A 22,640-nucleotide genomic window follows, 5' to 3' on the forward strand; every position below is an offset into this window, starting at 1 on the left:
AATTGATTGACCCTTTAGCTTTAATTCAGACACGCATGCCTTTCCGTTAAGAGAGGTTTAACTAAACGCGCCTCAGGTGCTTTTCCATAACATTTAGCAGTGTCAGTTTTACAAGTGACGTAAACATTTAACGTTTCCCCCACTCCCCATTTAGGAAACTTCAGCAAAAATTTGAAAATGAACTCGGATTATTTCATTTATTTATTTTTAATCTGCTGACAAAAAGTGGATGTAAACCAACAGATGGATTTATCCTGGATCTCTTAAACGCCGAATGATCTAATTTCAATAACTTTACCCAAACGTGATGTGTGCTAATTAAAAGAATCCTGAGCGTTCTGTCTGCGACTAAAGAAGAGATGCTGTCAGCTGCGACTTCAGGGTCGCAACAACCAACAAACTGTGTCTGTTTTAACTGTTTTGTGAGAAACGGCACATTCTATTAGTGGTGCTCCAATTGCTCTTTTCTGGCCAATCACCAATTTATTATTATTTAAATTTATAAAAATAAAAAAAAGCCTGACCTTCCAATCTTGACCAATACCAATTTTCTTTCCTTTTTTTTCCTGAAAAGTCGCTTAATATATTGACTAAGTTGGCAACAGTGGGGTGACGATTGTTGGACACTATACATTAAGGAAACTGGTGTGATTTATTGATGCACCCGTACATTTGATCTAAGACGAAAAGCTTCCACGTGTAACACAAAAGTTCTGTGAACTCAAAAGGCTTTGTGTGGTCATATATGATGTGACATGATGCATGATAACACTAGCATTAATTTCAATTAACCTTTTGAGTGCAATACTTTATGTGAAGCATGTCCAAGGACAGTCAAAAGCTGAAGCAGTTTGTAAGGATTCTGTAGTAAAGTCCTGCTTCTGGTGTCCATTCTGCAGTAAAGAGGCTGAGATGTGGAGCTTTCAGGATGAGTCAGACTCTGATACCGAAAACAGAAATCTGTTTAGATAAAAAGATAACGATAGTCATATTTCTATGGTTGTGCTGATTACTGAAGAAATGACTGATATTTCGAGCAGAACCAGTCATAATCGTGGTTTATTTCCAATCTCAAGTTGTGTTTGAAACTAATTCTTCAGTTTTCCTGCTGTAAGCAGTGACTCATTGTTTACACCTTGTGTGTAAAACAAGATTTTGCTCATTTAAAATTTAACATCACAATTTCGTTTTCTGTTTGAAGTTGTCTTTAGCATTAGCATTTGGCGTGACAAGCGTTGTTTCTCTTTGAGACACAATGCTCAATGGTAAGCCGGCTGTTAGCATTTCTCTGAGCCTTTCAGAAGGCTGCCAACATTTCATATTCAGCATGTTCCATAACAAGTTGAAACTTTGAAAGAACAGGACAGACTGTGTTAGCTGCACTTCATTCAGTCTTCCTGTTATCTGCTGAAAGCTGTCTCCTGCAGCCGGAGTAAAACAGACAAGTACCAAGTCACACCTGGTGTGTGCAAACAGAGGTGACTTACTGAATCGCTGTGGTTTAGATTGATTTAAGTCACAGCCTTGATTAAATCAGGCTTTCCGACAAAAAAAAAAAAATCAAAAATTGGTAACGGACAGAACCAGAATCGGCAGATCAGCCTTTTTAATCGGCGATCAACCAGAAAAGTGGATTTCTTTTAATCGACAGTTTACTGGTACTTGAAGCGCTGCAGCAGTTCTCTAACGTTGTTGTCCTGTCTGCAGCACACATCTCACAGCAACGGGCGCCAGGAGCTCAGCACACGCTCAGGTCGGACCGGCATGCGATCCCGCAGCTCGGACGAGTCGCAGCAACCCCATGTGGGCAACTATCGGCTGCTCAAGACCATCGGCAAAGGCAACTTCGCCAAAGTTAAACTTGCCCGGCACATCCTCACCGGCAGAGAGGTAAGCTGCGGAGATCGCTGTCTTTTACTTTCAAAAGTAAGTTCTCTAAAGTCGGCTCCTTCAGGCTAGCCAGGAGCAATTAGCAAACACCTGTTGGGACAGCACAACTGCTGAGCTCATTATAGGAGCTACTTCTCTGAGCAACGCTGGTAAAATGTTGATAAATGTCAATAGAGGAGCCATGTTGTGCTGCCTTTCTGAAGGTGGAGTTTCAGAAATAGAAGGAGCTTCTTAAAGAGGCAGAGGCCCAATTTCAAGGCGTTAAGTTACACTCAAATTTCTTATATTTGAGTTATATACAGCATTTTTATAACTACTGAAGGTAACAGTTACTTTAGTGTGATATAAAATGGCACGATGCGCCTTGAAAACACTTGATACTGCCCCTCTAAGTTACAGCTGTAGAAATGAGAAATTTAGTTATATGAAGTAATTTAAAATCAGATTAGAAGTAAGGGAATGTAATCAGAAACAAAATAAGAATTTTGCAAAATTCAGAAATAAAAATAGAATTCCACATTTAAAAATTAAAGTAGTCTTTGTTTTGATTTTAAATGTAAAGATAGCTTGTAGCAAAATATAGAAATTGGAAAAACAGACTTGAAGTTTGAAATATAAAAAATAAATAAATTACAAATGCACAAACTAAAGTAATAACATGTGAAAAGTAAATATTGTAGATTTAACTGTATAATTATAGATTGAATTTAAATTGTACGGGATCTAATTTTTGAAATGAAGACTTGAAATCGGGTTGCTGAATCTGTTGTTCAGCCAGGCTGCTGCTGCTGCTGCTGCTGAGCGTTTGATTTCAGGAATGATTGACATTCCTCTCCGTTGTGCTTTCAGACGGCCTCTAAACTCTGTGAATGGTAGCACTACAGTCACTTTGGTTTATAGAGCTCCAATTCGTGTGTTGTTTTCAATTACACAGGTGTTGGCTCCATCTTTTTTCACACTTTTCCACCTCTGGCTAAGTTATCATTTTTTTCCCTCTCCACAGGTGGCAATTAAGATAATAGACAAGACACAGCTGAACCCAAACAGCCTTCAGAAGGTAATTTGCTCTCTCCAGACTCTTCTGTATAAATTATACCTAGCAAGCAGCTTCTGCTGGGTTAGTATAGAGATGTGACTGTAACCTTGTGGCTTTTCTGGCTCGTGAAGTTGAGATGACTCGGCGTTATCATGACCTTTGCATTCGATTTGAATCTAAAAAAACATCTGATCATTCTCACTACACATAGAAGAGGTTTTTTTTTTCTCCCCAGTTTCTCCAGCGTCTTAACCTCCACGATGAATGAATGTAATTGTCGTCTTCCTGGCTGGTGGTCGTAGCTGGGTTGGTTTTCATTTGTTCTTGGCAAAAGTCTTTGTATCGCTTGAACCTTTTTTTCACATTCTGTCCTGTTCCAACCACAAACCTCAGTGTGCTCTGGTGTGTTTTTGTGCCGCGTGCCCACACAGTCACACTGTGAAGTGGAAGGAAAATCAAACTTGTCTTTGTTTTCTTTCACAAAAGTCTGAAAGGTGTGGCGTGCATTTATATTTAGACCACCTCCATTCAGTGTTGTCTTCTTTTTTTTTTTTTTTTTACAAAATATCTTCAGCTCATTCAGACTGAATAGAGACTGTCGGTTCAGGTGAATTATCAAGGCTTACCAAGGATGCTTTCCATCTGGACTTTGACTGGACCACTAGAACACATTCACACAGCAGGCAAATGTGACCCAAACCTACTTTGTTTTTGTTTTTTTCCCCAAACGTGACCTATGTGATAATATTTTTACGTTATTATTTTATTTTATTTTTCTGGGCAGTCTGGCCCCAATTCCAAACTTTTCGCCCCCCAGAAATATCTAAACTGTCTCACTAAACTAAATCAGATATGATTTTAAAGTGTCTGCAGTTTGAAGGGTCATTCTGTAAACGGAGCTCTGCATTCTTCTTCTGCAGCTTTGGGGTTATAAACTGCTCACACAGAAGTCTGTTTGTGGTTGCATGTCATTAGTAGCATTAATGACCAGACAAATAAAAATGGGATTACAGCAAAAAAAAACAAAACAGTATTTATTTCCTGTTGCCTAATTTATTCAAGGCTAGGTGCATTCTGTGAAAAAAGACAATTTTTTTTAACCTTGGCATTATAGGACTTTTTGATTCTTAATAACAAAGCAGGAGTATCTCCTAAACATTCCTACATTTATAGTTTTTTTTCTGTCTTAAATTTAATTCAAGATGGGATTAAAAAGGTCTTTAAAAAAAGTAATTTGTAATTTCTCCAACTAAAAAAATATTTTTTTTCAGTAGCAGTTTTGAGTCATGTGTAGACATCTTTATGTCCTTCTGTGACTGGAGGTTTTTGAGGCTGCCGCTAACTAGCTGCTAACATTAAACTTTTCTGTGTATCATGGGTAAGTGCAAATGTAGCTTTGAGGTTTGGTTTTCCTTCTGGCTCACTTCTGTTACCAACCCATAAATTCTTTTTGTCTTTAATTCAAGGTGCAATTTTAAAAAAGGTCTTAAAAAGTCTTAAATTTGACTTTCTGAAGCCTGCAGGAACTTTGTTTTCTGCTCTTAGATGATCAGTCTGCGAGTTAAACCTGAGCTCTGTTTCCCGTGTCTTTGACGGGGGACTTGTCCTCACTAATGAGGCAGACGAGTGTTTTGTCCCATCATGCCTCTGTGACTCCCGGCCCTGAAGTTTTCGGGGAAATGAGAGCAGCATCGACTCGTTCTTTTGAAACCGTCACACAGATGAGAGCGGCGAACGGCCGCTGCTGATGCCGGCCCCGCCTCCCGGCTCTCCTCTCTGCCCCTGGTCTCCCTCTGTGCTCGGCCAGTGGTTTTCCATCAGTTTTTCCAAAGCTCCATTGATTGTTGCCTTTGAAGCTCAGGGGCCCGGGCCCTTTGGCGTTTGCTGTGACACAAAGACACTGAGTCATGACGCCGCCGTTCACAGAAACGCAAGGCGTGAAGCCTTTGTGTCGGTTCTTGTTGTTTTTAGGTTCCTGCTTTGTCACCGCCAAGAAAAAACCCCCAAAAAAACATAGTTGTCAGATTATTCCTCGTGCCGTTCCAGAAAGAATTTGACTTCTTTTAATGTTTATTTTAAGGAAGCAGAGCACGTTGATCCTAAAAAAAAATACTTGAAGTCATGTTCATGTCATGTTTCCATTTATAGACAAACTGACTGTTTTCTCTTTTCCTTTTCTTGTTGAGATGAAGGAAATCCAGCCACGGATTGGTTCAGCCAGGCGTTAACAGAGGCTTTATCAGCATTCACCCATTCTTTTAAAACACTCTTTTACCCAACAGTTAATGAGCTAATTTACCAAACTAAAGGTACATTCCACTCCGTGCGCTTGAATGATGGAATATTTTACCGGAATTCCCAATAAAATTACAGTTTTGACCTGGAATGTCGCAAATTCCTCGTCAGTCTGGACCTCAGAATCCATAACTGTTAAAGGTAGTGATGGACTGAGGTCACATTTATACAGTTTGGCATCATAGACCATGACTAAATCACAAGAAAGGACTACAATAGCAACATAGCAGAGCTAGGATACAGGGCTAGGTACAGCCAGGCCTAAAATATTACGACATATTTTAGGCCCATCAGCAATACGTTTTATATTTTATTTGTTCAAACAAAGAAAGATTTTGCGCTGATTATAAAGCACTAAATATATGTAATGCTGGTCATCCCTTTATTCATTTAACAAATAAAGAGTAAATTTTATCTTAGTTTTGTTTTTTAAGGACGTTTCTGGCTGGGAATATACCACTTCCATGTAAAGCTGATCTCATCAACTGGTTGTCATAGCAGCAAATGTTAAATTGCCCCAGAAATTATTTCGATGAACTGTAATATTGTTGTCCTGACATCATTTCCAAGTAATAGATTGACAATGTCATAACAACGCAAGTTTGGTTAATTTTGCACAGATCACTTCACACTGGAACTGGAAGATACGTTAAATATCCAAATTAAAACATAACAACCAAAAACGGTAAATAAAAAGAAGATAAACCTGAATTCCAATCAAAACCACTAATAAAATGGATTATCAAGTCTGTAAATAAATTTCCTGTCAGTAAAGATCAAGGATTGAAATTATGGAGCCAATTTAATGATGCGATTGATTAATTGCTTATTGCGACAGCCAATATTATTTAAGAAGACTGAATGACGGGGAGTTAACAATAGTCACCTCACTGTTGTCAGCTTAGTGTCTTTTAAAGCTGACAACAGTGAGCTTGGAAATCACTAAATGTATATTTAGTGATTTTTCTGACAAAAAAAGAAATCGGTATCTGCTAAGATCAGAATCAGGAATTGAGGCTTTTTAAAGATCTCTGATCGGCCTGAAAACTACGATCGGTGCTGCCCTCCCTCTGTCCCTTCTGTGGTAATAATTCCCTTCATCTGTTGTAGAAAGTGTCTTTCCAGAAGTGCCGTTCCAGCTGATTTTGACCATTTGGTCGGGGTGATGCAGGATTGTCAGCCAGCGCTCCAGAAAAACAGCCAACCTGAATTAGACTGGTCTTTTACGTAACAGTGGAAATGGTTGAGAGGCTGATGGCTTAGTGAGGAGGGTGTTTTGTCTTTAGAACCTAAAGATGTCCGTTCAGTAATTTAATTGTTATGCATGGTTGAGATGACGCATCTGAACTCTCCAAAGCTCTGGATGGGATCGCTGTCAAAGGTCAAGGTGGGAGTTCAGCTCTTAAGTCTTGACAAAATGTAAACAGAGGAGGCTTAAAGCTAAGCCTGTTAGCATGCACACTTTTCTTATTAAATCACAACAAATCTTCACCCAAACCAAAAAAAAAAAAACCAACTTGTTTTTGTCATCTTACTGCGTTGTTTAATCAGACATCAGGTACTGCCATTAAGAAGTTTATTTTATTTTTAATTAACCAGCTGCTTTAAATCAGGATTATATAACTTCAGCCGAAGGCAGTTGTTGTTCGAAATGAATTTCCCAAGCTAAAGTTAGCATGTTGACCCATTAATGTCTGTGATGCCCCAGTATCTTCTGACGTAAGCTAACATTAGCCAATACTAGCACAACAGTGAGCCCACTGAATGTGGAGTGTAAATCTGTGCTGCTGTTTTTGACATGTATGAAAATTTTTTTCTTTTCTTCTTTTTAGGAAGAAAACAGAAGGTGGAGGTTAAAAATGTTTTTTGTTGGAAGATTTTGTTTTTCATAACTGCTTTGCTTAGGTAATATATTTGAACTCGGATCATTTTCATCCATTGTGTTGGATTAAATGCAGAGCTTAGTCATTTAAGAAAACCATCCCTTGTTTACTTCAGGTTCTCAAAGTAAAAGCTCCCCTAAGTAAGGAATAACAAAGAGTTAATTAATCTTCATCGCCTCCCTGTTCCAGCCTGTGTGGGAGGCTGAACCATTGAGGCTCATTTAAGTCGACGTGTTTTTTGGTTTTCTGACGTGAAGAGAACTGAGGACTTACTGAGCCCTGCATATGCACTCAGTACCCCTTCAATGTTTTTCAGGTCTGACCAACAGTAGCATAAGAGCAGTATTGGCACATAACATTAAAATGAAATTGATACATTGATTCCATTTTATTTATTTATTTTTTTAAAGAAAAAAATCTCTGAAGAGTGTGGTGTGCAAATATATCCAGCCTCCTCTACATCCAGAACCCCTAAATTAGATTCAGGCCCACTAACTGACTTTTACACCTTTTGGCCTACATGCATTTTTCTATTGGCAGCAAACTAAAGCCTCCGATCACACAGTGACACAGTGGTGGCAGGATCATAATGTGGGGTGGCTTTTCTTTAGCAAGCCGCCCCACATTATGATCCGCTTTGTAAAACTGGATCAACATTAACAACCAGAATATGTTTCAGGAGGGGGAGGGTAGAGTGATGGTCATGTGATATTTGTACAGTAAAGTGATGGTGATCAAGTGTTCTGAGTAGGACTGGACAATAAATCTAACTGTATGTATTGCGATAGACGTGATCAATATTAATAGGCAATATGTCTGATTAAAAAATTCAATATGTAGAATATTCACTGAACTCCGATCCAGAACCATAGAGCATTCTGGGGGTTGTAGGCAGAGGGAAGAGCATAGCTGCTCAGCCTTTCACGGCGAGCTAAAAAAAAAGTTGGTTGCATTGATTAAGTCACTCACGGTTTGGCTACCTAGCAACAACCTGTTGAGTAACTTGCGCAGCAGCAGTTTCAGGTTTCTTCACCGTGTCTTATAGCCGTTTAAAAATAAAAACCAATGGGCGTGCCGTGGTGGCGTAGCGGTTAGCGCGACCCGTATTTGGAGGCCTTGAGTCCTCGACGCGGCCGTCGCGGGTTCGACTCCCGGACCCGACGACATTTGCCGCATGTCTTCCCCCCTCTCCTTCCCTGTTTCCTGTCAGCCTACTATCATATAAGGGACACTAGAGCCCACAAAAGACCCCCTGGAGGGGTAAAAAAAATAAAAACCAATGACGTAGAGAGAAAACTGTGGATAAAACAATAGCAGGTCACATCACTAGTTTGGTAATGTTTCAGATATTTAAAACAAAAAACTATTTGATAATTTATGATATCGACTGTTGAGAAATTCTTAAATCATGATATGTTTTTCCAGCCGTATCGTCCAGCCCTAACTTATGAAGACCTTTAATTAAATCAGAAAAGCAATGTGGATGATGTGGTCTCTTCTAAAAGTGTCAAAAGTGTAAGGAAATATATATATATATATATAATATCGGTTATCGGTCATAACAGCAGTATTAATACTGGTGCATCCCAACTTTTTTTTTTTTTTTGTGGAACAGTTTAGTGCATGAGTAAACCAATCTGTTTTGATTCCCTGTTTTACGTCAGAACTTCCCACACCAGGAGCATGGCTTGTTCAGACTTTTCAGATTTCTTGCGCTGAAACGTTCTGGCTGGACGCAGACCCAGCGATTACATATTGTAGTGTCCTCATCTGTTAGTTTAAGGATTTGTTCGTTCAGGCTGATTTGTTTGTCCAGACGAGAGCTGAAGGATCCCAGTGACGGGCTGAGCTGAACAGAACCTGTTCAGAGTCCTAGCTGAGATAAACAACGTGGCTTTGCTGCAATAAACAGCAAACACACATCTTCGTCTCGGTTAAAACTCCAGAGGCTGTAATTTGTTGTTTGTGACTCATCGCTCAGCCTGTAACCGGATGGAACGGAGGCTTCCAAAAGCACACAAATAAAAATAAAACCCAGGAAGTGATCTAATGTTTAGTCCACTCAGACTTATTTATACATCCCGGATCAGTTGTAGTGGATACGGGAGCGTGTAGACTCGGTTTCTCCTTTTGGTCTTCTAGCTTGTGAAAGTCAACAGCGTCTGTGATTTTTAGCTTCGAGCTGTGTGTTGCTTCCCCTGAAGGCGCCTGATATTGATGACAAAATGGATGTAGTCAGAGCACGCCGCGCATTGTTGCAGTGGCACGTTTTTGTCCTTGACCTAGTTTATAGTGTGGTTACCTTATTTCACTCTAGCGTTCTTTTACCTAACCATTTATTTCTAGTTTTTTTTCTAGTTTAAATTTCATTCAAGCTAGTATTAAAAAGGTTTTTAAAAAGTCTTGAATTTGTCTTGCTGAAATCTGCCAATTAGGCCTGTCGCAATAAACAATAAATCAATTAATCGCATGATAAATTAAAACGAGCTCAATGATTTTCATTTGCGTGATTTATGGTTTTTCTCTCGTCTCTTAATACCAAAAACTGGTTAAGTCTTCAGAATGATGCTTTGGTTTCATCTAGGCCTTATTTTTTTGTTGAAGGACAGTTTTGTTTACAAAGATTCATGATTCATTCTATTTGGTTTTTTCTGTTATTTAATTTGGGTATTTAAGACGTCTTCCAGTTTTAAATGTTCATTAGAATTTGAAGTTTATTAATCTTTGAGAATATAGTTTTTGCATTATTTTGCGATTACCATTATTATTACTTGGAAATGGGCTCAAACAGCATTATCGTTATATCGCAATAATTTCTGGGACAATTTATCGTCTAGTAAAATCTTTTATAGTTACAAACCTTCTGCCGGTACTCTGAACAGCCAAAGAACAGATTCCCGATTCCTATTTATTTTGACCTGTAAAATTTGCTTTATTTATTGACCTGCATTAATTGTATTTCAGGCTGAATCTGTACAGTACCTGAGGTTGAAGCGATATTGCCAGACACATGCGGCATTGATCTCTACTTTCACACCGCTCAGTGCCAGCAGAAAGAACCTGCAGGTTTTTACCCGTAAAACTCTGGCACAGTAAAAGATGGGATGGCCTGCCGTCGGCTGTTTGAACATGACTGTGCAAAAAGGAAAAAAGCTTCTACTACAGTTCAGAGTAACGCGGTTAAATGCTGTTAACTTAGAGTTCGATTGAAACTAGCCTACACAGAACTGGTCAAATCTTCTCGTTGTCTTTCTTTGTTCTTTTTATTTAGAAGATTAACTGGACTTGAGCAACATTCACAACTGGCGAGTAAATTAGTTTTAACCTTTCAATATACAAGCTATTGAACAGGCGATATTTCCTAAATGATCATATGTATCTCAGTGGTGTTGAATATTCTTGAAACGAGTCCAGATGATAAACTTGGTGACATTCTGTGCTATTTTATTTTCGTACCGAACGGGAGTCGATGTACCGCCATGGGAAGCTGTTGGACTCGTTTCACCAGACTTCAGTCTGACTCACCGAGCTGCATCACCTTGTAACATGAAAGATTTGTCCTGACTATTCACTTTCAGATCACCTTTGATGAAATGATAAGCTTGTTGTTTTGCTGGTCAGAACCCGCCATGCCTGGAAAATCAGCAGCTCCGTGTCTCAGACCGTTTTAAAGCTTCAGGTCTGATTGAAGCTTTAAAACGGTCCAGTTTTAAAGACAAAAGTTTGGAGTCCAGTTTGAACTGGACTCCAAACACACTCTAGAGCAGGGGTGGGCAACTCCAGGCCTTGAGGGCCGGTGTCCAGCAACTTTTAGATGCATCTCCACTTCAACACACCTGAGTCAAATAATGAGGTCATTAGCAGGACTCTGGAGAACTTGACTGCACTTAGGAGGTGATTCAGCTGTTGGATTCAAGTGTGTTGGACCAGGGAGACGTCTAAGAGTTGCAGGACACCGGCCCTCGAGGACCAGGATTGCCCACCCCTACACTAGAGTGTGTTTGTGACTCCAAACACACTCTAGTGTCTTACTGATATGAATCAGCAGTTTATCTACTGGGGGTCGCTGTGAAGTGATTACATCTAGAATCAAAGATTGCTTTATTTCCCAAAAGAAACGTGGGTCAGACGTGTGTGGGCGTGTGTGTGCGTGTGTGCTCCAAGGCGACCCAATGGTCGAAGCCTCACTGAATTTGAAAACGGCCCCCGCTGTTTATCACCATCTGTTAGCCTTTTAGGCAGAGCAGAGCAGTGCAGGGTTCTGGGCAGAAAGTGTCCCAGTACATCTACCAGCCTGAATCTGTCCACACACCTCTGCCTGTTGCTCACACACTCTGCCTGCTGCGGTGTCTTTAGTTATACCGCTGGGCCAGGGCGAGCCGTTTCATGCATTCAGTTTTTTGTCTCTAAATGACATTCACAATGGGAAATGATTATTTTTTGTGGATGCTAATGAAAAGAATCCCAACCCGTGTGCAACGCTCCGCAACAAACGTTTTCTTTCTCCCCACGGGGTTTATTTCCATGTAGTAAGTAGAACCAATAAATTCTAACTTAATGAAAAATGGATTTTTGACATATTTCTCTTACTCATGATTTTGTAGGCTATTAAAAACCATCTTTGTTGAAAATACAATTTTTTTTCTATATATTTTCTTATTGTAATTTTCAGAGCTAAATTTTGAGTTTTAACTAGAATTTTTCAAATGAACAGCTGAAACATGACTACGCAATGAACACGGCTGCAGTTGACAAGTTTAGTGATCAATTATTCTGTTGATTGATCGATAATAAAATTGGCACATTCTGTAGCTTTTTCTGAAGCTTATTTTTCACAATGTTAAAAATGCACAACAAATAAATTAAAGTATTTATGTGCGTAGGAAAATAAATATTTGACTCTACTGTTGGCTATTTTTTTGTTTTTTTGAATAACCACTTAATAAAACGTACTTACTAGGACTTTTTTTTTTTCTTCATACTTTGAACCAGGTGAAGCTAAAACTGAGACTTGAAGAGTAGAACATATCCAAACACCTAGAAGGTTTTTCATCTTGGTTGCAAAATGTGTATATTTTTGTGCAGTTTAGGCTTAATTGCTCTAGAATCTCTGTACTCCAGGTAACCATTAATTGATTACTAAATTAGTTGATTATTTCAGTAATCGATTGTTCAGCCTTAGCAGTGAATATACAAGTTCCACTTTTTAAAATAAAATGACTAAACCCCCCACTGAGGCCTGTTAGTGATGTAATGGTGGCGAGTCCGTCTGCGTTTAGTTTGTAGGAATTAACATGATGTATTAATGCAAGTTTTTCACTAAACAAAATTTGTTTGATACGTTGCAAGTATTCAGAGTCGCTATGACACAATTATTGTGGTAAAGCTGATAGTTTTTTTTAGCTACACTATTTTCTTTCATTAAAAAAACATTCGCTAAACAATCCAGTGATGTATTTTTACAGTACAGACTCTGAGTCATACAATCAAGTGTTTATCACTGGACCAGAATATGCTAATAAAATCAATTTCAAATCACTTTTAAAAAACCCCCCACAAATGACAATATTTGATAACTCCCAGAAAAAGTTGTTGGTTTTGTTTGTAATATTCCCCTCTGTGAAGACAATGCAGCAGAACTTCTGTCGCATCATTTTGCTCGGTCGCAAAAAGGAAGTGGTGGTTTGTTTTTGTGTTCCAGTTTCATCTGCAGCGTTCGGTTCATCAGCACGCCTGACCACGTCATGGCGCCCCCCCCCTCCACGCCCCCAACTCATGAAAGATTGAATCCTTTTTAGCTTTTTATGGGATGGAAGAGCATGTCGTAGTGAACAGCTGGTTAATAATGCATCCTTCTATGTGCTTCTCTGGATGTGCAGCCAAATGGTGCAGCGGTTCTGGCTGCCGCTCCTCTGATTGAATTTAGTGAAATTGTTCCTGGTCAGACTGGTTGACCCTCCCAGTTTGGCAGCTTTTTTGAAATTATATCAACCAGAAAGGCAGACATGAATGAATAAATTAAGGGTTTTTGCAACTTTTAGAAAACAAATTGAGCAGTTTAATCTGGGGACAAAGAAAATAATTTGGGTGTGGTTTATTTGGGGGTTAGAGAAAATAAAATACTTTGGGCTTCGTAGATCTGTTTACTCTGGCGTAATATTTTATCATAAGTTGGGGTTTTTTTGGCAGGAAATCAGTAAAATTTCTGTATAAGATTTCTTTGTGAATAATAATATTAATAATAAACTTCAGTCATTGTAGAAACCATACAATAAAATTACATGGATTATAACGATTGGGTTATAAATGGCACAAATTATAGATTTGGTGTTTTATTGTGTTTCAGCCTCATTTTTCACAAAGATATGAGAGTATTTAATCTAACTCTGTTTGTCTGTCATTTACAGCTTTTCAGAGAAGTTAGAATAATGAAGATCTTAAATCATCCCAATATTGGTAAGTGCATCTTTCATAACTTTCACACAGAGAGACGGCAACATCACACTGAAAGGGTTTAGGATGCGAGACGCTTGTGTCCACATGTGAAAAGCTAAAAATATGATTTTGAAAGTTAAGATCGTTGCTCAAATTAAGGTCTGGTAACTTTGTATGTTTCGAACACACACATTGTCAGACATTTAATTAAACATTTCATAAGGTATTCCTGGAAAAGCGACACCACTCTTTTAAGTTAGTCTTTGTTTCAGCCTCTCGCCTCGCTTTCCAAAGGCTCAGCTGACCAATCATGGCTGAGAACCAAACAGAGCTTCTAGCAATCTAGTCCTAGTCAAAGAAAGGAGGTTGATTTTATGATGGGAAATAAAAGATGAAGGATTATGCTAAGATTTTAGTTTAAAGGGGCGATATTATGTAAAATCCCTTTTTTTTTTTTTTTTTTACCTTTACATCATGTTATGCTATTCTCTTTGACCTCACAGAGCAGCCTTCCCCCACTCAGCTCCTTCAGACTAGCCAGCAGCAATTAGCAAACAGCTGGTGGATCTGCTGAGCTCATTATAGAAGCTACTTCTCTGATCAACGCTGGTAAAAACGATAAAGGATAATAGAGGAGCCATGTTGTGATGACTTCCTGAATGCAGAGCTTCAGACAGAGCAGAGGTTTTTAAAGAGACAGAGACCCAATTTCAAGGCATTAAGTTACAAAGTAACATTTCTTTTACGTCATATTTGGTATATGCAGCATTTTTCTAACTTCTGAAGTTAATATAGTTACTGCACTTGACTGTGCTATAAAATGTCATTTTTTACCTGGAAAACACCTAATACTGCCCCTTTAAGTAATAAGCCTTTATAGGTGTATTATATGCATATGGGACGTTAAAAAGCACATTATTCCTTATAACCTAATAGGAATGTTTTCTTTTTTTTATTAAACATTTGTTGATTAGATTAGTTTTATATCTTGCTTCCAAAATAAAAACATTTTTAGTCCTTTCTTTTTGTCCTTTCAATATACAATATTTAACTTGATATTAAGCATCCACATTTTTTTCCTCCTTCGTTTTTGACAAATCACTTAACCTGCTGTATTGTGCGGCGTAGTCACAGCTTTTAACATTTAACAAGATTTGACGATGATTTAATTTTTCATTTCCTTGCTTCTCGCCCCATAATTTCCTCTGCAGGAAACGTGATCAGAATAATAAGAGAGATCCCTCTCTTCATCTCTGTTTACTCTCCCACCTTTTCCACATGTAGCAGAACGGGTCTCAGCTGGTATCGGCAATCAGAAACAAACAAACAAAAAAACACTCCATTTTTTGTGCGGCACTTATTGAGGTTTGATTTGCCTCACCATGCAATGCTTGCATTACCCCCTCACACACACACAGGTCCATTTTTATTCCACGTGGCTCTTGTTCGTGTCCATGAATTAGTTTCTTTCCTCCCCTCCCGGTTTTTCAATATAATTGAATTCATGGTTTTCCCTCTCTGTCCTTCCTTTCCGCAGTCAAGCTGTTTGAGGTGATTGAGACGGAGAGGACCCTCTACCTTGTGATGGAGTACGCCAGTGGAGGTGAGCTGAAATGATTACATCTCATGTTGTTACATAAAACCCCTCCCTACCTTCCTCTCGCTCCGCCACATTTCACCAATATTTTCTTAGTTAGATCGAGGGATAACATGAAAGCCGCATAGTTTTACACCCAACGGCAAAGCGAAAGTTTTTCTGACGGTGTTGAAGCAAAACTGTTGAGAAGTAGGAGTGCACTGATACGTTGGTCAGCCGATAAATTGGTCCCGATTTCCTTAATTTTCTGAGATCTGCGATTTGCTGATACCTTTAAGTGAAACTGATCTTATCTGTCTCCACAAAGATCTAAAAATCCACTTTTCAGGGAAAATCCGCAGTAATCTAGAAAACTGCAGTCTTTGTACCCCAAAAGAAAACTGCTTAGCTGTTTGTGCTTTTTCTCGCCCCACTAAAAATCAGTTGTAGCTGCTGCTGCTTTACAGGCCACATTCTTTAGTCTAAAAGGAAAACTATAGCGCTCACACAAAAGGGGGGGGGATCAGATTTACACAGTGTTAAATGTAAAAATAAGGTAGCAAAACTTGAATTTAGGGACACGTGCATGCAGTGTTACGAACTTTTAACATCTGAAGTATAATTCCTTAACTCTCATCAAATGTTATGAATTGTAATAGGAAAACATTCAGTCTGCAACAACATATGTGAAACCTGGGCCGGTTGAAGGGGAGGAAGAACATGACAATTTTATATCATGCTGTCATTTTGTTGCTTAGATATTAGGATAAAAAAAAAAGAAGTATTTCTCTGCAATCAATCTGTATTTATTACAGTTGTACTCCTTTTCTGTGTCTGCAGTTGGGAGGCTGAAGGTTTTGTAAAGTCTCAACTTTTTCACATCTTCAGGCTTTCTTTCTATGTTTTTTTTAATCAAATGAATTAGATTAGTTTTAGCTTTACAGATGTTTTAAAATGTAAATAAATTAAATAAAAGGTTTTTTTAATTGTGTGGTCGTAAAACCCGATTCAGATTTTGGGAGCTTTAATTCTTCCCAGATTATATGTGAATTTAAACATCTTCCAGTTTTCTGAACTTCTTGTACTGATCCAGCAACATTTCCAAATGAAGTTGAAATAAACTTTTCTATAATCCAGTTGGCTTCACACAATGCTCCCACAAGCAGCATCATCAGCATTTTTGATGAGCTTATATGGAAGATTAGATATGTTATCAATATGCAGAGCATAAATTTGAGGCGCTAGAAAATTATATTCTACCATTGCAATAATAATAACCACACATATAAACAGTTCAATAAACCGTTTAGCCTGTAGCAACAAATCCTGTACGTTTAAATCAGGACCCCTGGTTTAAATGATACACTAGCATTTTTCCTACATTTAGGTGATATTTATTACCTTGCACCTTAAATTACCACCTGAAAATCATAGTTCCAGATTTCTGTTCAGCTCAAACTCCAGTCCCAGATCTAACGGAGTGTTACACTTTAGTTTTTTTCTTATCTAACTTGCTAACTTTTTTGTCCTTGAATGTTTTCCCGTGTTCAGAGCTCAGCTGGCCTGCTTTTTGGGTGTCAGCTCACTCTCTCCATCTCTTTCTCTCATTGGCTCCTGAGTCTGAGCTCACAGATGATTAAGCTTTCACATCCAAACACACACACACGCACGCACACCCCCTCACACACTGTGCTGGCCTCTGCAGGTAATCTTTGGGTGAGGAGTGGGCCTTCATTCATGTTTTCAGGATGCACAGAGAAAGGCTTTTTGCTGGTTTTGTCTTTTTTTTTTCTCAACTTTACGCAGCTGTTCCCAGCCAGCCTGATTCAGAACACAACCGGCTGTAGCTTTCCCCGGTTAGACGTGCTAACCGGGGAAGCGTCTGCTCCTGGAACTCTGCAGCAGCTTTGTGCCTCTAGGAGGGGCTCAGTTTGGAGTTAGAGCACATCAGTGTGCTCAAGAAATGCCCTCAAACCATACACATGGGGGGCGTAGCGCGCCAGCTGCATGAGAATGTTATTTTTATCTGCTGAGCTTTAGAAGTCATGAATCGCTCGGTTTCTGCACGTCTCTCTCCCACTTGGAGTCCCGACCTTTCCCTGGCCGCCATCAGGCGCTTTCTCACTCCCTGTCTGTATTTGCAGGTGAGGTGTTCGACTACCTGGTTGCACACGGAAGAATGAAGGAAAAGGAGGCCAGGGCTAAATTTAGACAGGTACCTAACTTTCTCCCCCTGCAGTGTTCTGGTTTCACACCTCTGCTCCTGACTCCGCCTCCTTCTGCTGCCTGTCTGAAGACTGAACAGAGAAGTTTAATCAGTTCTCCGTACCAATAATACTAACTAAATAGCAATGCATCACTTGTTTTTTGTTTTTTTTCCCTCTCTGTCTCTTAATTGTGTAAAACACTTTAAACTGCCCTGATGGTGAAATATGCTTTCCAAATAAAGTTGCCTTTCCTGGTCATTGCAAAGGACAGCCATAAGAAGTCTTGAGGTTTTCATGATCCATGTAAATTATACAGCAAACATGTAGAAGGAGGTTCTCTGGTCAGACCAAAATTTAGATTCAAAACACAACTTCATGCAACTTTTCAAAGGATTTGTGTGTTAATAAAACCTGAAAGCCATTCATACTTGCAGGACTATTTCGTCTTTACCTCATAAAAGTTTGCTTTTGTAATGAGCCATTAAAAGCTGAAGGGGTTTGAATAAGTGTTATAAGGCGCAGCAGGACTCGGCCTTTGTTGGTGAAAAGCCTCTGCCTGTACTTTCTCACCTCTCTTCTGTCTTTAGCGCCACCTCCACAGAGTATTATCTTTCCTGTTGGCGCCGACCGCATCGCGCTCTCCACCACATCCTTTATCACAGTTTGACAAGCCAACGGCAGACACTGTGCTGAACTCTTTCTCGTCTCTCCCTCCCTCCCCCCTACCGTACAGATCGTATCGGCGGTGCAGTACTGCCACCAGAAGCACATTGTTCACAGAGACCTCAAGGTGAGTCCAGCAACGTCGTCACAAACCTGAAAACACACGCAGGAAGTTTTCACACTTCTCAATACAAAGTTAAAGTATTGAATACTGGAAATCAACAGTTGGGCTTAGAGATCAAACTTTACATACTCTGGAAAAATTGGAGATATTTTTCTTTTTTACTACAACTAAACAAAAAATCTGTTTATTCACTTGATTTAATACATTTTATTAATTTACATTTCCTTACCACACTTACTATACATGAGTGAAAGGGGAGTTGGAAGAAGAATCATTTTTGCATTAATCTGTCACTTTCTCAATAATTACAGAATAAATTTTCAGGGCTTTATTCATCAAGATAACAATACAAGTTCCAAACCATAAATTACTCTCCTTATAAAAGTGTCTGATCTAATCCTTTTTTTTTTTCTAAAGTGTTTTGAATTGATTTTTAGTAGAGCATTTCTTTAACTTCTCCTCCAAACTATTCCATAATTTTACTCTGTGCACCAAAGTGCACAATGTTTTAAAGTAGTACGCACAGTTTTACTTTTGAAAATATTAATTTCAATAATAGCAGGGCTTAATGCTACCCCCACCTGGAAGGCCAATCATGTCTGGTTTATTTGGTAGAAAAGGTCAGACCCTCGTTTCCTAACTCGGCCTCACCATGCCGTCGTACCAGAAAGCCGCCTGCTGACGACACTCGTCTTGAGCTGGATCACTGCGTCCCACTGGAGTGTGTCTGTAAACACACGCCCACGACTCGGACCGTTCTCACGTGGCTCCTGCTACATCCGCTGCCGTGCCGCTCCCTTTGTGCTTTCCTTGCGTAAATATTCATGTTTCCGTGATTTTTTTTTTTTTTTTTTTTAAGCCGTAGAGCAGAGAACGTCGTTCAGCCAAGAGGAGCTGCTGAGTGGTTTCCTCTGCGGATCATCAATGATCCATGAAGAGGCTAATGAGACAGGAGCTCAGAGCAGCCTCCTCTGCCTGCTCTACATGTGCAGTCATGTAGCAACATTAGCAACTTCTGCTAATGATTCAGTTCTTTAAAAAAAAAAAAAAAAACTGTTCGCAAAGTAACCTCTACTGGAAAAAAATTAATTGACTTTAGGTAAACACCGAAAAACATAATCTCTTTAGTCAACAGAAGATCAGCAAAAATATGTTTAACTCTGGATAAAGGACAACCGACACCTTGGCCTTGTGTGTCGGTTTAATGCTTTGGTTACTGGACAAATAAACATTTTCTCAGAATTCTCATTTGTCTTCTAAACATCATGTCACCAGCATTGCTCACTTTAAAATTCTAGAGGCTTTTTTTGGGTTTTTTTTTGATAACCTGCTGTCAGAACTTTGCCACTCGTCTACCGTTTTTGTAATACTCTGACCTGCCAGCACAGCTTTTCCAGATTCCCATTTCTTTTTGAAAACCTACAACATATACATCTCCTCATTAATCTGACATAAAACATTTTCTGTTGTAGGTTGAGAATGCAGAGATTAATATTGGTTTGTAAGTGATTTATTACGGATCAGAGATATCACAGAGTTGGTCCTTTTCAGTAGCTTAACCACAACCTGAGTGAGAGTTTTGCCTTCGTAGGCTGAAAGAACACTGGGCTGATGGGGTGAAAGTAGCAAACATAATGGTAATAACCAATAATAACCAAATCCATACCATTTGGTTATTACTAAATGGTATGGATCGTTCAGTCTTGATTTGTTGTTTGGTGGTATGTGATGGGTGCAGTACCACTGGTTACAGGAGCAATCCTGTTTCACTTTGGGTACATGTACAACACATAATGTGCATCTTAAACAAACGGATGTACTTTATGTAATGTTTTCCCCTTTCTTTTATTCAAAGGCGGAGAACTTGTTACTAGACGCGGACATGAACATAAAGATTGCCGATTTCGGCTTCAGCAACGAGTTCACTTTAGGCAACAAGCTGGATACGTTCTGCGGCTCTCCGCCGTACGCGGCCCCGGAGCTTTTCCAGGGGAAGAAGTACGACGGGCCGGAGGTGGACGTCTGGAGTCTGGGGGTCATCCTGTACACGCTGGTCAGTGGCTCCCTGCCCTTTGATGGGCAGAACCTGAAGGTAGGATCATAGTGTGTGTGAATTCATGCTCCAATTACTGGCTAGGTTTTAATAAGTTTCTGACTTGTTCACATGAGCATTTTCTCTTATAGTCTCTCTGCACAGTTCTGAGGTATTCTAGCATTTTGTAATTACAGATGATGAAGTGAGAGAGCAGTTTAATGTAAAACCTTTCAAAATCTACGTTGATATAGATTATAATCCATGTCTTCTGTTTTAATTAATGGGGTGTAATTCAAATGTGCCAGCCTGTTGGGAATATTGATGCCTAGTTACTTGATGTTCTCAGTGTGTAAACAGATGGTTGGCTGAATGAGATGGCAGTGGATTTTGATTTGTTCTTATTAACGATTTGAAAGAAATAACAGCAGATCATCGTCAGCATATACATACATTTTTGGGTGATTTATTGGCTGCTTCAATTCAATAAGTATTTTTCTTTTGCTGAGTCGCAGTTGCCAGTGGTCTCATTAGAAAAATATTAAACTGATTAATAATCGAGAAATAAATATCAAGCCTGGAAACTTGATATCGTAACGGACTGAATGTTATGTTATTAACGTAAGCTTTGCTCGTCTTGCGGGGCGCAGGCGGTTGTCACGGTAACAAGTGTGCTTAAACTACAAAGAGAGAGAGAGAGTAAAAAGGTAGGAGTGGTTTTGAGTTGATCACCTGTTCAGGTTATTTTACCTTTGTTTCCCTTTGCTGTGGCTCATTACAGCCGCTGTAGTTTCTAAACGTTGGACTAATTACCTCGTGTTTGTGAGTTTACGTCATTCACAACAAACATCAAATAGAACAAATATATTTCATAAAATTTTAACAAACAAATGGCTTCTACCGCAGTAATTATGTGAAATTAAATTAATTATATCCCAACTTCAGAAGATTTGCCTTTACCTTTACAGAGCTCTTTGGTTCCTCCTATCAGTCTGTAGCTTCTCATATTGACGTCATCAAGCCAAATTTCAGATCTACCATAACTGACTGACACCTGCTGGCCTCAGGTTTGCAACCAGCTTGTTACTGAGAAACCAGTAACCTCCTCCCAGATGATGACATGAACTTGTTAGTTCCTCTGTCCATTGTAGTAGCTGATATATTGTGAAAATCCGGTAGAAATGATGCACTAATCGAGTCACATTTACATAGAAACAACGCGCTGCGAGGCTTTGCTTGTGAGACTTGCGGTCACGTGGGTCGGGTTTGGGCGGAGCTTGGTAAGGTCCATTGGTGAAGGCAGAGGAGCTGTTTTTTTTGTTGTTTTTTTCACAGATTTTCTGTCTCATGCTGTTCTGTCACAACATAATTTTAACAAATGTAAAAACATTTTAACATGCCGCAGCTTTAATGAGAAAAATAAATTTGGAGAACTCTTTGCAAATATTTCTAAATTTTAATTGCAAGAAATCCTGGAGGGACTGATTTGCTGAGTCTTCTGGTGTTATATATAGCATATCTATTTTTAATATATCCAGTCTGGTCTGGGTGCAAAATGAGTGTGGTTTTTTTTTCCTAGTGTCTTGCATAATGACTTTAAGATCTGCATTCTTTTCTTTCTTTCTTTTTTTAACATCCTCCCTTTATTCTCTGCAGGAGTTGCGCGAACGCGTTCTAAGAGGAAAGTACCGCATTCCTTTCTATATGTCCACGGACTGCGAGAACCTCCTGAAACGCTTCCTGGTCCTGAACCCGGCCAAGCGTGGTACTCTCGAGGTGAGGGAGGACACCGAAAATGTAAATATGCTGCTTGGTTCTTAATCCCCTCCTTGTAGCACGTTGGAGAATGACCCTCTCCTCACTCCCCCCTCTGCTCATGCATCATCTCCTCTAACGCCCACAGTGTCCTGTTTTCTGTGTGTATCTGGCCCACACTCCTCCTCCTCCTTTTTGATGTTGTAACTATGAATAATACATTTGAGCTGTTTTTCTCTTTGTGTTTTTTTTTTTTTAACCAAATTTTAGTGCAGTCAGCTCTCTCCCTTCATATCAAACTGATGAAAGAATAGATTTATTCTGTAAACCGAGTACAAACAATTGTTAAATTACTTGGTTTTATTTACAATCAGTTGTTAGCTATAATACCAAATATACCTCCATGTGCATTATTACACACCTTGGGGAAAACATTTTCGCAGAAGCGAACCTTGGCCTTCTTTATCTCTACACTTGAGGGTTCAGCCAATCAGCGCCATGGAAGATAAATGGCGCTCCAGGATTGGCTGTTTTACAAACACCAAGTAGCGTTGCACCAGAATGGATCTTGTTTTTTCTGAATATTTTAGATATTCTATATGAAAAAAGTCACCAGACAGGTGAATTTTGTTTGCGAATAATTGCAAAATACGTAACTTTCATTCTTGATCTGGATAAAATTTTGTTTTTAATCTATTGTTGTTGCACAGTATCTGAAAGGCAGCAGAGTGATCCCAGGCAGTC

At 39.2% G+C, this 22,640-nt stretch overlaps 1 protein-coding gene and 1 long non-coding RNA gene across 31 annotated transcripts in view; one reads left to right on the forward strand and one right to left on the reverse strand.

The window, feature by feature from the left end:
* LOC114134834 (MAP/microtubule affinity-regulating kinase 3-like) overlaps window positions 1–22,640 on the forward strand; it is a 50,956-nt gene that overhangs the window by 5,855 nt on the left and 22,461 nt on the right. For 24 of the 30 annotated variants that reach the window (XR_003593480.1, XR_003593481.1, XM_028001681.1 and 21 more), the window contains exons 2-9: window positions 1,708–1,890; window positions 2,894–2,947; window positions 13,512–13,560; window positions 15,077–15,142; window positions 17,260–17,330; window positions 18,056–18,112; window positions 19,965–20,201; window positions 21,798–21,938. Coding sequence is in view for 28 of the 30 variants with exons in the window: in XM_028001681.1 (XP_027857482.1) it covers window positions 1,708–1,890; window positions 2,894–2,947; window positions 13,512–13,560; window positions 15,077–15,142; window positions 17,260–17,330; window positions 18,056–18,112; window positions 19,965–20,201; window positions 21,798–21,938 (858 nt within the window). In the remaining 2 variants the exon portion in view is untranslated. The remainder of the gene's footprint in view (window positions 1–1,707; window positions 1,891–2,893; window positions 2,948–13,511; window positions 13,561–15,076; window positions 15,143–17,259; window positions 17,331–18,055; window positions 18,113–19,964; window positions 20,202–21,797; window positions 21,939–22,640) is intronic. The other 6 variants (XM_028001688.1, XM_028001660.1, XM_028001673.1 and 3 more) reach the window with 1 other exon arrangement.
* Window positions 2,208–14,443, reverse strand: LOC114134836 (uncharacterized). The gene is made up of 2 exons (XR_003593482.1): window positions 14,374–14,443; window positions 2,208–2,253 (listed from the first exon to the last, which is right to left on the reverse strand). It is a non-coding gene; the product is annotated as an uncharacterized LOC114134836 (long non-coding RNA).

The sequence above is a fragment of the Xiphophorus couchianus genome, chromosome 19 (assembly GCF_001444195.1).
Source record: "Xiphophorus couchianus chromosome 19, X_couchianus-1.0, whole genome shotgun sequence".
NCBI lineage: Eukaryota > Metazoa > Chordata > Actinopteri > Cyprinodontiformes > Poeciliidae > Xiphophorus > Xiphophorus couchianus.